We start from the raw sequence: 14,409 nt of genomic DNA on the forward strand, positions 1-14,409 counted from the left end.
ATTAATACATACTTTCAACATATTGTACCACAGTAGCCAGAACTATAACTATAATATTATTACTTTCAATAATGTTGTCGTAAGCTACTGTCATTACCTGCATCTCTGTGAGGCAAATTGTGATTTGTGATATTGGGCTTTATAAATAAAATTGATTGATTGATTGATTGATTGATTGAGTAGAGTAGAGCAGAGTCAAGCAGGTTATAGAGTAAACCAGAGTAGAGTTCGGACCACAAAATTATGGGGTTTAACTACTGCCCATTCCATTTTGTCACTACCGAAATGATCATGTCACTATCGAAACCTTACCATAGGTTTCGGTAGTGACTGTTTCAGTAGTGACATTCCTAGCTATTTTTCAAGATAACTAAAGAATACTAGCAGTCACATGGCTAACAAGCACATGTTTGAAGAGTTGTTCACACAGAAAAACATAATATTTTGCATAAATCCCCCAAATTTTAACATAATTGAAGAGAACGTGTTCAGTAGTGACAATTTGATTTTCAGACTTTGGAAGACATTTATTTAAAAAATGATGGGAGTCAGCGATTTACCATGCAGCCATCTGGGACGGGGGTGCAGTACTACCCCCCTTCTCAGAAACTCAGGGGTGTGACTAAAATCCAGACTCAACCAGTGCATTAAAACTCTTGTGTTTCGGTAGTGACATGAAAACAAGGGACACTATTTTTTTTAGCATAGTTTCTTAATTTAAAAATTAATCCCACAATACATCTAAATCTTTCCCCACAAGGCTGACCCAGAGACGCCCCGTCTTGGCTTCTGCTATCCATTATTGTGTTATGCTGTTATAATAAAACATTAACAGTGACCTTATCTTATTTTGTTTAGAGGGGTATAAAAACAACTGTAGATAACAATACAATACGATCTTGCTAAAGAAGGGCTATGGTTGCTGGGGGGTGAGGAGCCCAAACACATCATTAGCATCTAATTCATGCATGTGTGGAGAATACTAAAGATGCTGCAGTTTCCTTAAAGACCAAAATGCACTAAAAGCTTTCAATTGATGCTTCTATGGTGCACTGCAGGCATCAGATTTAAAAACCCAACAAACCAGAACCTTTCTCTTCTCTTTCATCTTCATGATTAATGCGACGGAGTAATTAAGTATTAAAACACGCACACACAAAAAAATAATAGTTTGCTCTAGGCTTTCGCACATATTTTAAGCAGAGGCATGCACCTGGCAGGGTGGTCTAACAGCACAAAAATAAGATATATATATCATTGGTATTATTGAACTGCTCAGACAAGTGCTGCAAACTAGAGTTTAGATTACCTGCCCGACCCGGCCCGGGACCCCCCACCCCTATGACGTCGGGCCCGGTCACAGAGAGAGAGAGAGAGAGAGAGAGAGAGAGAGAGAGAGAGAGAGAGAGAGAGAGAGAGAAAGCCCGGTGTATTATAGGGGGTCCTCCGGCAGACTAGGCCTAGGTCAGCCTAACTAGGGGCTGGTACAGGGCAAGCCTGAGCCAGCCCTAACTATAAGCTTTATCAAAGAGGAAAGTCTTAAGTCTAGTCTTAAATGTGGAGACGGTGTCTGCCTCCCGGACCGTAACAGGAAGATGATTCCACAGCAGAGGAACCTGATAGCTGAAGGCTCTGGCTCCTGATCTACTTTTGGAGACTTTAGGGACCACGAGTAACCCTGCGTTCTCAGAGCGCAGTGTTCTGGTGGGATAATATGGCACTATGAGCTCTCTAAGATATGACGGAGCTTGACCATTTAGAGCTTTATAAGTTAACACTAGGATTTTAAATTCGATTCTGGATTTTACAGGGAGCCAGTGCAGAGAAGCTAAAACAGGAGAAATATGATCACGTTTCTTAGTTCCTGTTAGTACACGTGCTGCTGCATTCTGAATTAGCTGGAGAGTTTTTAAGGATTTGCTAGAGCTATCTGATAGTAGAGAGTTACAGTAATCCAGCCTAGAGGTAACAAAATAACTCCCTTCAGGGGAATGAAACCCCTCCGCTGCGCGTCGGGGTTCTATTCCCCTGTCGGGAGTTATTTTCCCAGTATTCACCGGCTCATTATACATTATCCCTTACATATATATATATACATACATACATATATATTACTATATTTATTATTATATGACATTATTATCATTACCACTGCAGATAAACTCAGCCACTAAGACTAATGATTCAAACAGCCATGATTCCCAGCCATATCACTTTAATTTTCATACAATTCTTTTGAATAACAAAATGCTGAAGCATAATATTTATGACCTATGATATGGTAGACTGATAATCATTAAATATGCTCTGTGTGGAAAGCTCTCTCCCAAGATTACAGTAATAAGGGGCGCAGTAAAGCGCTTCAGCTTCCACACTCACTGCTCCTCCTGGTGGATAGACAGACCATTGCAACTGGTTTCTACCAATTAAACTTAGAGGCGTTACCAGTCAGCCCCATATTCTCTATGTCATCGCGGGGGAGCTCATTAGAGCTACGAGCCTGGCCAGGTGATGACAGGGACCTGTCACGGATCAGTCAGGGCTCTACCGTGGGCCAAACGGAAATTTGAAGTGGCTGCGTCTGTATATGGCTTGTTTTTACATAAGCCATTTATATCTACATAGGGACTGGGTCCTCTTTAATAGAGATCACCATGTTGCACCACCATGTTTCTACAGTAGCCTCAAAGAGACAAACCAAACACTGGTTCTAGATAGGGCCATTTGTGTGTCGTAGTTACAAACTACAATGAGCAGCGCTCGAGTTACACTGGTTTTTACCATTAAACTGCTTTATTAAGTATTTTTAGCAGTTTGAATCACCTGGTCCATTTGTTTTGGAGAGGAAGAGATGTGTGCGCATGTGCATGCGTTGCAGTCGCTCCTGCTTGTTTTCTTAGTTTTCCAACTTTTTTGCTTTATTAAGTGACTACTTTCATTTGTATTTGTATGACATTTTGAAGCTGCGCCCTCTTCAGACATGCTGGATTTCTGGTCTATTTCTTCACTCTGGAAATACTACTTTCATTCGGACCTGACATTATTGCGCAACAATTTCATGGCCAGAGATCAGCTAATTGCCCTGAGGCCGGCCGGCTTGGCGGCCGGAACATCAGAGATCCCCGCTGAAATGTGGAGGAAAACACATAGAGGATACAGGGAAGATTTAAACAGCAGAGGAAAAGAGCAGGGTTGAGACAACGTAGGTTTATGGAGAAGAGGCAATATAAGCCGTGTCTCCCCTCTCTCATCATGGGCAATGTGAGGTCGCTGGCAAATAAGATGGATGAGCTAACAGCAGTCGCCAGGAGTTAGAGGGAGTATAGTCTGATGTGCTTAACCGAGACATAGCTGCACCAGGACATACCCGACGACAACATCTCCATCAGTGGATTTCAGACTCTTCGGGCTGACCAGGATTGCACCGAGAATGGTAAGCGCAAAGGAGGGGGGCTTGCTATTCTAGTCAACAACCGATGTTGCAGTCCTGCCAACATTACTATTAAGGAACGAATCTGTTGCCCGTGCATTGAACTGTTTGCTGTTGGACTCAGTCCGTATTATTTGCACAGGGAGTTTTCACATGCCATCATGGTGACTGTTTACATCCCCCCTCTGCCAACCCGACGTTGGCATGTGACGTCATTCACTCCGCCATAGCCCATCTGCAGACTCAACACCCGAGTGCCTTCATAGCTATCTTGGGTGACTTCAACCACGTCACCATGGCAACATTGCCCAACTTTACTCAGTATGTGAGCTGTCCTACTAGAGAGGGGAGAACACTGGACTTGCTGTATGTAAACGCCAAGGATGCATACAGCTGTTCCCCCCTCCCCCCTCTGGGTAGGTCAGACCACAACCTGGTGCACCTCAACCCCTGCTATGTACCTCTAGTTAAGAGCCAGCCTGCGACCATGAGGACAGTGAGGAGATGGTCGGAGGAGGGTTATGAGACACTGCGGGGCTGTTCTGAGGTGACAGACTGGTAGGCACTCACTCATCACGGACTATATCAGTTTCTGTGTGGACTCCACTGTCCTAGCCAGGACTGTCCATTGTTATCCAAATAACAAACCGTGGATTAACAAAGGACATCAAAGCTATCCTCATCGTGAAGAAGAGGGCCTTCAGAGCTGGTAACAGGGAGGAGGTGAGAACAATACAGGGGGAACTGAAGGTGAAGATCAGGGAGGCTAAGGAGAGGTACAGGAGAAAGCTGGAGTGGAAACTCCAGCAGAACAACATGAGAGAGGTCTGGAGTGGAATGAGGACCATCACTGGCAGCGTGGACAGGGCCAATGAACTGAATCTGTTTTTTAACAGATTTGACACTGCTGGCCCTGCCCATCCCCCCCTGTCTCTTCTGTTGTCTGTCTTGGACAACCATCACCCACTCCACCCTCTCCCACTCCTCCTTCAGGCCCTGATGGTGTCAGCCCCAGGGTGCTCAAAGCCTGTGCCCCCCAGCTATGTGGAGTACTTCAGCATGTCTTCAACAGTGTTGGGTAAGGGTTACTTTAAAAGTAATCAAAGTATGTTACTGCGTTACTTTTTAAAAAAGTAACCAGTTACTTTACTGCGTTACTCCCTGAGTAAAGTAACTCAATTACTTTAAAAGTACTTCCAATGTTACTAACTGAGAAAAGCAACTCAAGCACTTTTAAAGTACTTCTGAGTATTCTACATTTCCTACTGGGCAATGGACCACAGGGCGCTAAGCCTACATTTTTTTGTCTCCAAAATTAAAGTTATGTGCTGTGTTCAAAACCGCATACTACATACTACATACTACATACTGCCATACTACATACTACATACTCAATCAACAGACAGTATGCAGACCGTTTACACTGTAGCATACTACATGATAACCCACAATGCATTTCGCTCCTGCCCGAGCCGAAATCAGCCGGCCTTAAGCTGATTTCGCTTAAGCTCTAAACTCTGTAAATATATAACTTTAGCAACATTTGAAACATTTTTAGGCGAGAAAGTAGCCGTTTAGATCCACAACGTGTTGAAAATCTGACCAAATCCCAGCTGTTTACAATTTTGTTTCGGCGCTACTCAAGCTAGCCGTAGTGAGCAACGCACTTCCGGTTATTTTCACAAAATAAAACACCCGTTGCCCTTTCTTATACAGAAAACCATAACGATAAAATTTGTGCTTTTACTTTGAAAACGAGAGGCGAACCTACCCTTGATGTAGCTAGCTTGAAACCGCCGTTTTGACCGATCTCGTCCCGCTAACGGAATTTGACCGTTCAAAATGCTTCACCGGAGAGTCTTGTCAGCTCTGAGATGAAGATCGGCCCGCCGTCTTCAGTACATCATGCTTGCAATCGACTTGGGATTGTTCTCAGATGTAAGTTTCCTTTTTAATCAACTATAAATCTAATCATAATATACAACGCAATATAACATACCTCACAGCCTGAAAATTGGAGGGAAAAATGTACATCATTGAACAACAAAGTCGTTGTGAATTGAATGATTTCATAAAGTTTCATAAGTTATAATATACAGTAGTAATAAATATAAATAAATAAATAACTTCTTGTTTTTTCTTTTGTCCTGTTCGCGGCAAGGAAGTGACGATCGATGACGTCACGTTACATTGCATCTTGGGTAATTTGAGTGTGAGTAGTAAGCTCATGATGTATACTCAACATTTCTGGCGAATCTAGTATGCATCCGGGAACTTCTCGCATATTCAAAATCGCATACTGCGCAGTGTAAACACACTACATACTCAAAGAGTTAGTATGAGTAGTAGGTAAGTATGCGGTTTCGAACAGACCCATGGACCACTTGCCCTTCACTGAGATCCAATTCTCCCATCACAGCCGTCACTTTGACCAGTAGAAACACAGAACGATCTGCTGCCGTAGACAACTGTATGACAACAACACCCCAGCATTTTTAATATTTCCTCTAGGGATGTTACCACACAGAGTAAAAGGGGGCAATGATGGTGTGAAACAGCAGAGGCACTTTGTCAACCTGCTGATTTAACGTTACTGTCATTAGCATCAAGCTAGCAAACAATGGTACATCCTCATGGTCGGACATAAAGTAATAACATTAACAAATAGCGGCGGGGCTTTTACTCACCACAACTGCAGAGGCTTCCAGCTTCATTTGAAACAAACTATATTATAGACGGTCCGTTATTTATTAATCTGTCTGTGTGTTTATATATTTACTTTGTATCCGCTCCGTTGTCTGTATAAAGTTAACATATCACACCGTTATTTCAAACTCAACACTTGTTTCAAATTAGAAGCCCCTTATAAACTCGGCTGAGAGAATCCCTCCATTTTCTAAATAGGCTTTTATTCTGAAACATTTGTCAGAACTTCCTGTGGAAGATACAGTAGCTTGACAGTTTACGTATGGCGCTTCAAATATAGCTCTTGCCATCTGCTGACGCTTTTAGGTGACTACAACAACATGTCGGCTGGCACATGAACAGACACAGTGACTCAAATAATAGTGAAAGTAATAAAAAATAGGAAAGAATAACCCAATGACATCACTCACGCCGTGAAAGACGACCAGGGATAATTGGTGAGGACCAGGGATAATTGGTGAGTACCAGTGTGTAGCGTGTGCCAGGCATAATGCAAGTCCTGAGTCTGAAATATGTCTGTCAGCGAGTCCTACTCCACCTATTTAGACTCCATCATAGACAACGGCAGCATTTCTCTGACCACGTAGCGAGCCACAAGCTCCGTGGCTTCTTTCAGACTGATGGGTTTAACGTTATCTCCGTTATTAGAACCAAACGACAGCCGTTGCTGTTTCGGAGCTGAAGGACCAGCGTTCTAAAAGTAACGGAAGTAACTGATGTCTTGTTTGAAAATGTACTTAAGTATTTGATTACTCAAGCAGCAAACTAACGCGTTAGGTTACTCGTTACTGCAAAAACTAATCAAAGTACTCTAACGCGTTACAAAGTAAGTACCCAACTCTGGTCTTCAACATGAGCCTGAGACTCGAATCTTGTTCAGGATACTAAATTTATTTTTAGGGCCTGAGCGACAATGAAGTCGTCTGCGTAGGACCCTATTGTAATCGCACTGTTTATTATTATTTATTATTAGTATTATTATTATTACTGCCCAAGCGACAATGAAGTCGTCTGCGTAGGACCCTATTGTAATTGCGCTGTTTATTATTAGGGCCCGAGCGACGACAAAGTTGTCTGCGTAAATCGCGCTGTTTATTATTATTAATATTATTATTATTATTACGAACATGTAATCTCCAATTTGGCCCCTTTCCCAAATTCAAAAACTCACCAAATTTGGCACATGCGTTTGGTCTGGTGAAAAATTTGATATTTTGACAGTGTTGTATGTGGAAGATGAAAATTTGTACATATGTGTAAGTTGCCCAGATGCACAAAAAAGTCTCTGCCACTAATGGTGTACTCCAAACAGGAAGTCGTACCTTTTTGATTTCAACTTTTCATTTTGGCGGCGATTTTGTGATTTCCACAACCTTGTATTTTAACGAACTCCTCCTACAGATTTTGTCCAATCAACTTCAGATTTGGTACAGATCATCCTGAGTCCAAGCTGATCAAAAGTTATTAAAAGCTTTTCAGTATGTCAAGGGGTGTGGCCGCTATGGCACCGCCATATTTGATACATCCCCATGCATATTCGAGCAACTCTCTCTCACATACTTAATCCTAACTGCTTAAAAATTTCTGTACATGACAAGAGCCCCGCCCTGCACACCTCCTATTCTCATACTCACTGTAACTCATAGCGCCACCTTGTGGAAAAAGGAAATGCCATAGTTTTTATATTGATAAACACCAACCCCATACTCAACTACATTTTGTGGCCGCATATTTCTTAAGTTGATTAATCTCCACAGTGACACAGTGTGCTGCCATGTAACAGGCTGGCCATGGCGACTTTCGATCCTTCGTCATGGAATATCAAGTCCTTATAACTCCATCATGCATTGCTTTTATTGGCCACAATTGTGTGATCATGGTCTGCCCCTGAACGCATCTGCATGGCAATATATTGGTCTTACTCATATAACCACTTCAGTTATGCATGCTGCTGGCCCCTCGCATTGGCGTGGGAGAGCAAGGGCCTGATCACAGATGCTTGCAGCTTTAATTGTCAATAATCTTGTTAGATTTTCTTATATTTTCACTTCGAATTACCCTATACGATATATCTTTCTACTCTTGAAAGGAGCACCTGTAACGGCAACAATTTCCCCCCGGGGATCAATAAAGTATTTCTGATTCTGATTCTGAGACGTCTGCGGATTATTCAGCTTTCAGTGAAAACCTCCTGAACATCTGGGCCCGTATTCACAAAGATTCTCAGAGTCCTCTCAGAGAGCTCCTAACTTAGCCTAAAAATTCCTAGCAAGGAATCTTAGCTTAAGAGTGATTCAGGACGTTTCTGAGAGCAGCTCTGAGCAAGGAGGGGACAGAAACTTTAATGTTAGTGAGGAGGTGTGGTTGACCCCGTTGCTAGGTATGACGCAGTCTTCTAAAAGCTGTGATTGGTTGTTACAAAAAGGAAAAAAAAAAAAAAAAAGTGCTCCTAGTAATGAATGGACAGTGAAATCAACCGATCATAGAACTTAGACTGTATTAAGAAATGTGTAATCCTGAAAATAATTTTACGTCATGATGATGAAACTCAGCAAAATTAAATTAATTGTTACACAGCTTCAAAATGTTTGAATGTACTTCATTCACATGCCGATTATGATATTGATTTGCTTATTGTTATGTTTATTCGCCATGCTGGTAATTTTACTACTTAATTTATTTGATATTAATTGTGGACGCAGACTCAGCTGTCAGCAATTACTGCAATGGCCCTTTCTCTACTTCCTATCCCCCTACGCCCTTACTCGAACCACACCCATACTCAAACTTGGCCTTCATTTTGATCTCGGCTACACATAGGCCTGTCGCGATATGCGATAAGTCGGTTAATTGCATGGTAAACTAAAAGGGAGACCGTAACTTTTCCGGCCGCGATTAATTGCCATATTCATGCGTGTCTGTTTTCCTCGTATCTCTCCACCAATGACACTAGATGACAAGAGCGTTCACTGCCGTGCATCGTCTGGCAGTCAGGTGAGTTGGTTCATTAGCGTAATGAACGGAGGGAAAGCTCTTGTCATTGAGTGTCTTTGTCTCTGTGGGGGAGGCGGGGCTATGGGCTACACACACACAGTGCGATCTTGTGAGGGGGAGACGAGGCGGAGAAAAAAACAGAGACTTGAGCATAAGAGAAAGACATGGAACTTGTTCCTAAACCAAATGCCACGGCCCCTGTGTGGGAGTGTTTTGGATTTAAACCAAATGACAGAGGGGAGCCCAGTAATTCGGACGAGCCGGTATGCCGGGTTTGTTCTAAAACCATCTCAACAAAAAGAGCGAATATGACCAACTTAACTGCACACCTGAGAGTCTATTTTTTTGTGTTTATTTATTTTGATATTTTAACGTGTAATTTCAGATATTTAAATCTTCTTTTTTGCATTCCTAAATATTCTTGTTAAATAAATGTTTATTTCTCTTTAAAATGGTGTGATTGCATCAATATGCCTTTATTATTATTACATAAATTTAGTTGGTCTAAAAACAGCAAAATTACAACAACAATAAAAATGGTCTTAAAAGCACAATATTACGCAATATTATTGCTTATCACAATAATTTCTGATGCAATTAATCGCCCAGCAAATTTTGTTATCGTGACAGGCCTAGCTACACACCTTTGAAGTTTGATGACTGCATCTTGCAAAGTTGTGACCCTATCACGCTAACAAAAGCTGTTCACAGACAGACAGACAGACAGACAATAACACCTAGCACAATACACCTGGCACAGTACTCAAAATGGCATCTCTGGTAGTTCCCACTACAATGCTTATACCAGACCAGTATGCATGTAGCAGCAAAACCCTTGAACCTGTAGAACTGAGCACAGCTGATTTTAATTGCCAATGAGTTCAACATTTAATTTGTGAAGTAGACACAGTGGTGTCATCTCGCAAAAGCTAACAGTGTGTTTTATGTGTGTAAATCTTCATAGGAAAAGTATATTAAACAGTAGATGATTTTTACACACACCTTGTAGCAGTGATCATCAGCATGGGTCATTCATTATGCTTGCACACACAGAAGTCATGAGCAGAATGGGAAAAATGTGATTAACTTTAGCAGAAATTTGTGTTAATAAAGCCTGCAATTCAGGAAAGAAGAACAAACATGACCAATGAGTGTCTTTCTAACTAATCAAGGGAATTTTATTGGACCATGTTAACGTTCAGTGCAACCAAAAACTGGGAGGCAGTGGTGCAGCTCTTACCTTGCCAATGTACTGGTAGTCGCTGCCTGTATACTCCTCCTGTAGGAAAAACTGATTCCACATCCAGCCTCGTCTCACTCTTTTCAGCTGCTTTTCTTTGATCACTGCTTCTGTTCTCTCTCCATCTTCTGACTCTACTCTCTGTTCATTCAAAGACAAAGCATTCAAGGACAGGCCGAGACAGAGCCACACAGCGCCCAGTGAGATAGTCCTCATGTCTCTGGAGGTGGTTTAGGATGTACAGGTCACAAATGTCTTATCTTCTCAGCTAGATCACGTTGAATTGGAAGATGGCTCTATCGGTCATAGTCCTTCAGGTTTTGACTGACTGGAGAAGAAGCTGTAACACAAGCAGGGAAGTAGAAATGAAAAAATAACTTAAGCAACTCTGAGGTCCACATTTAATATGCTTGATCTGTGAGGGCAGTTTATAGATTTCTTGGCACCTGAACTGTTTGATGTAGGAGTGCAGAATTTTCATTTTATTGATTTGGAAATGTATGCGAACTAAGTTGTGGTAAACAGAAAGAACAGCAGAAACAATCACCATTTACAATTGCAGCACGGTGGTCTGAGTGGGAGGTCATTGGGGTTACTAACCTACTGGCAACTCAAGTCAAAGAAGCATCAAACAGGTATAGGTATAAGTATAGATAGGTCCCTGTTGTTTCTGGTACTTTAATTCTTTATTAGGGACCTCGGCGGAAGGGCGAAGTCCCTTTTGTTTTTGGTGCGTTTATTCTTTATTCTAGAGCCCTGCGTGGGACTGATTTCTTCATCCCGCTCCTGCCCGCTCCCGCTGAATTTCTGACCATTACTGCCCGCAACGTGTGTGTTACACTCACGCCCGCTCCCGCAAAACTCTGAGATTTTATGCCGGCACAATAATAGAGATGCATTGATTTTGTGTCTTCTCCCGTCCCGCAGGAGAAAACACGTCATTTTATAGGCTATTAATAAAGAGATTCATGGGGTTGTTTGTTTCCCTGGCCTGCATGTCTTTTGACGCACTGGTCAGGAATAGCGCTCCAATTTTGTTGTTTTCATTTAATTTTTAATGAAATAAAGGCTGTTTCATATTCTATTCTCCTCCTCTGTATTTTATTTATTTATCTACCTTTATATAATCACGCAGTGATTGAGGTTAAGGTCTCTTTTCTAAGAGAGACCTGAATAAGAAACATTAATGAGATAAAGATAAAGCCTATGCTCAATAACACCGGCATCATCACGCCTCTTTATGTAATTAACAAATAGCAACGAGAGTAGGCTGTGAGTGGCTCAAATAACACTAATAAATAACATAAAATAAACAAAGTTAACGAATGAAACGAATGAATTTAACAAATGAATCACTTGGCCATAATATTGCTGTGGAGGAAGAGAATGTTGCTGACCGACTGTGGTCCCAATCCCATGCGTCTCTCTTCCAAGATGCGCCCACAGACACCAAAGCCCGCTCTGAAGGCGCACTGGATGCGGGGATACTGAAGATAAAACGCGCCAGCTTTGAGAGTGCTGGGAAATAGAGGACTCAGTGCGCCTTCAGACCTTGTTTGAGCTTCTTTTCCACATCATTTGTTAACTCCATCCTGTCACTATAGGCTACATCCTGATCCCGCAGTGGATTTTTTAGCCGCCCGTTCCCGCCTGCAGCAAAGTTCAAACCGCCTGTTCTCGCAAGATTTGGGTTGGGTCCTGCGGGACCCGGCGGGACCCAATCCCAATGCAGCCGTCTACTTTAGTCTTTAGACTTCTTCCGCTGCCTCTTTGAGGCCTAATTTGCGCCCCTAAACATGCTCAAAAAATTGCAATCACCAAAATTGACACGCATGTCAGGACTGGCGAAAAATTTGATAAAATGAAAAAATTTACCCCAAAAGTGCCAAAATGGGCTCTCTAGCGCCACCATGACACACTAAAATGGCCGCTGCTGCCTGTAGGAATGTCGTAGAAAGATCAAACCAACACCCCTGACCTAAATCCAACATTAAGTGAGCTATTTGCCCTTTCAAAGTAAGATTTCGCCTCAAAAATGCTCTTTTTTCAAAAAATATCTTCTCCTACACCTTCTCCTACATATCTTCTCCTTTATCGTATCGGCTTCAAACACGCTCACATGACAGGCCAACTCCTGATAAACAGATCTTCAGTATAAATTTGTCATTACTCGAACGGTTTGGATTTTATGCCCTCTTACAGGTGAGGTGCCACATAACCTCCTGACTATTTTTCGAAAGAAAAGCTGATGGCCAACACATTTTAAATGGCCCCGTAGGAATGCTGTAGAAAGATCAAACCAAAACTGGCTTGTTCGTCTCATCGAGACCTACAAATCATGCGCTGACACCCCTGGCCTAAATCCAACAGGAAGTGAGCTATTTGCCCTTTCAAAGTAAGATGCCGTTTTTCAAAAATGCTCTTTTTCAAAAATTATCTCCCCGACACCGTTTATTGTATCGGCTTCAAACTTACACACTTGCCAGGCAAACTCCTGCTGAACAACACTACTGAATAACATTGTCATTACTCAAACGGTTTGGATTTAATGGCCTCTTAAACGTGACATGCCACAAAACCTCCTGACGAAAAGATGAGGGCCAACACATCTGAAACTTGCTACCAAGATCGCATTTTGACTCAACAAACATAAAACCTACATGGCTGCGCTCGGCACGAGTCTATCTCTCTGCTGGTATGTTCAGATTGACCATTGGACCCATGTTTATCATATCAGCTTCAAACACGCACACATGACAGGCCAACAGATCTTCTAAATAAATTTGTCATTACTCGAAAGGTTTGGATTTTATGCCCTCTTAAACATGACGTGACCCAAAACCTCAGGACAATCTTTGCACCACCTAGACACACTAAAATGGCCACTGCAGCCCGTAGGAATGTCGTAAAAAGATCAAACCAAAACTGGCTTGTTCGTCTCATCAAGACCTACAAATCACCCCTGACCTAAATCCAACAGGAAATGAACTAGTGCCTCTGAAAGTAACAAGAGCAAATGTGGAGAAATTGTCAGCTGTGAGCTAGAGTGGAGAGGGGTCTAAAATCATCTAAAACTTTTGTCTTTAACTGTCTATGTGGGCTGGAGGCTGAAACGGCGGGGGCGGGGGAGAGACACTGCCAACAGCTCGGCGGAGCTGAGCTCAGACTCGGCCGTCTGCTCAGCGTCATCTCAGCCAGTTTGTGCCCATGTTCAAGGCATTGCACCTGTCCTCTCAGCTATGTTTGTGCCTTTTGGATATTTTTTCAGGCAAATATTGGAGTAATATGGCTTGCTGTTCGATTAATTATACCAACAAACTTCAGGTTTTTCGGTAAGTGAAATTCGGAAATTCTAGTATTATTTTATTTATGTTTATATGTTAGCACTAATTAGCGGGTATCGGTATCTGCGGTCACTAGGGTCACCACCTAGCTTGTGAGCAGCGTGTATCGGTGTCTGCAGTCACCACCTAGCTTGTCAGCTTATTATTATATTATTAAGCCTTTATTTAATACATGTAAAATCAAGTTGACACCGGAGGTCTCATTTTCAAGTGCGACCTGTATCACAGCAGCGACATCCACATCAAGTTACAGAGCCACAGACAATACAACACAAGCTTAGCTCGTTAACTAGCTAACCAGCCAGCTAACGGTTAGCCTTCGAGCAAGACGCCAGTCCGGGGATGCATCGAAGTCAGAGCCTGACAGGGAAGTGTTAGGATGTAGGCATTTAGGGAGAGAATATTTTGAACAAAAGGCTGAGGCTGTGTGAGGTTTGAAAATAAAGGTCCACCACGTTAGTAAGCTAACGTGATGCAATGATAACGTTGTCATATGAGCAGTGTAACGTTAACGTAACATTAAGGCTATACTTGTGTAACGTTATGTAAATTAAAAAGTGGCAAACTGTGTGAAATTAAAATAAGGTGTGTAACGTGATTAAAAAAAAATAATGTGACATTTGACTGTCACATATAAAATATTAAGAAGACTAGTGTATGATATAGGCCTGTAGGCGTGTAGTTAACAACAAAAA

The 14,409-nt window shown here is 42.1% G+C and overlaps 1 protein-coding gene across 2 annotated transcripts in view; it reads right to left on the bottom strand.

The window, feature by feature from the left end:
- Positions 1-14,409, bottom strand: part of LOC126408965 (cadherin-6-like) — a 331,509-nt gene that overhangs the window by 219,162 nt on the left and 97,938 nt on the right. For both annotated transcript variants that reach the window (XM_050074787.1, XM_050074788.1), the window contains exon 2: positions 10,371-10,710. In XM_050074787.1, the coding sequence (XP_049930744.1) occupies positions 10,371-10,586 (216 nt within the window). In that variant the 5' untranslated portion in view covers positions 10,587-10,710. The remainder of the gene's footprint in view (positions 1-10,370; positions 10,711-14,409) is intronic.

Source organism: Epinephelus moara, chromosome 21, assembly GCF_006386435.1.
Source record: "Epinephelus moara isolate mb chromosome 21, YSFRI_EMoa_1.0, whole genome shotgun sequence".
NCBI lineage: Eukaryota > Metazoa > Chordata > Actinopteri > Perciformes > Serranidae > Epinephelus > Epinephelus moara.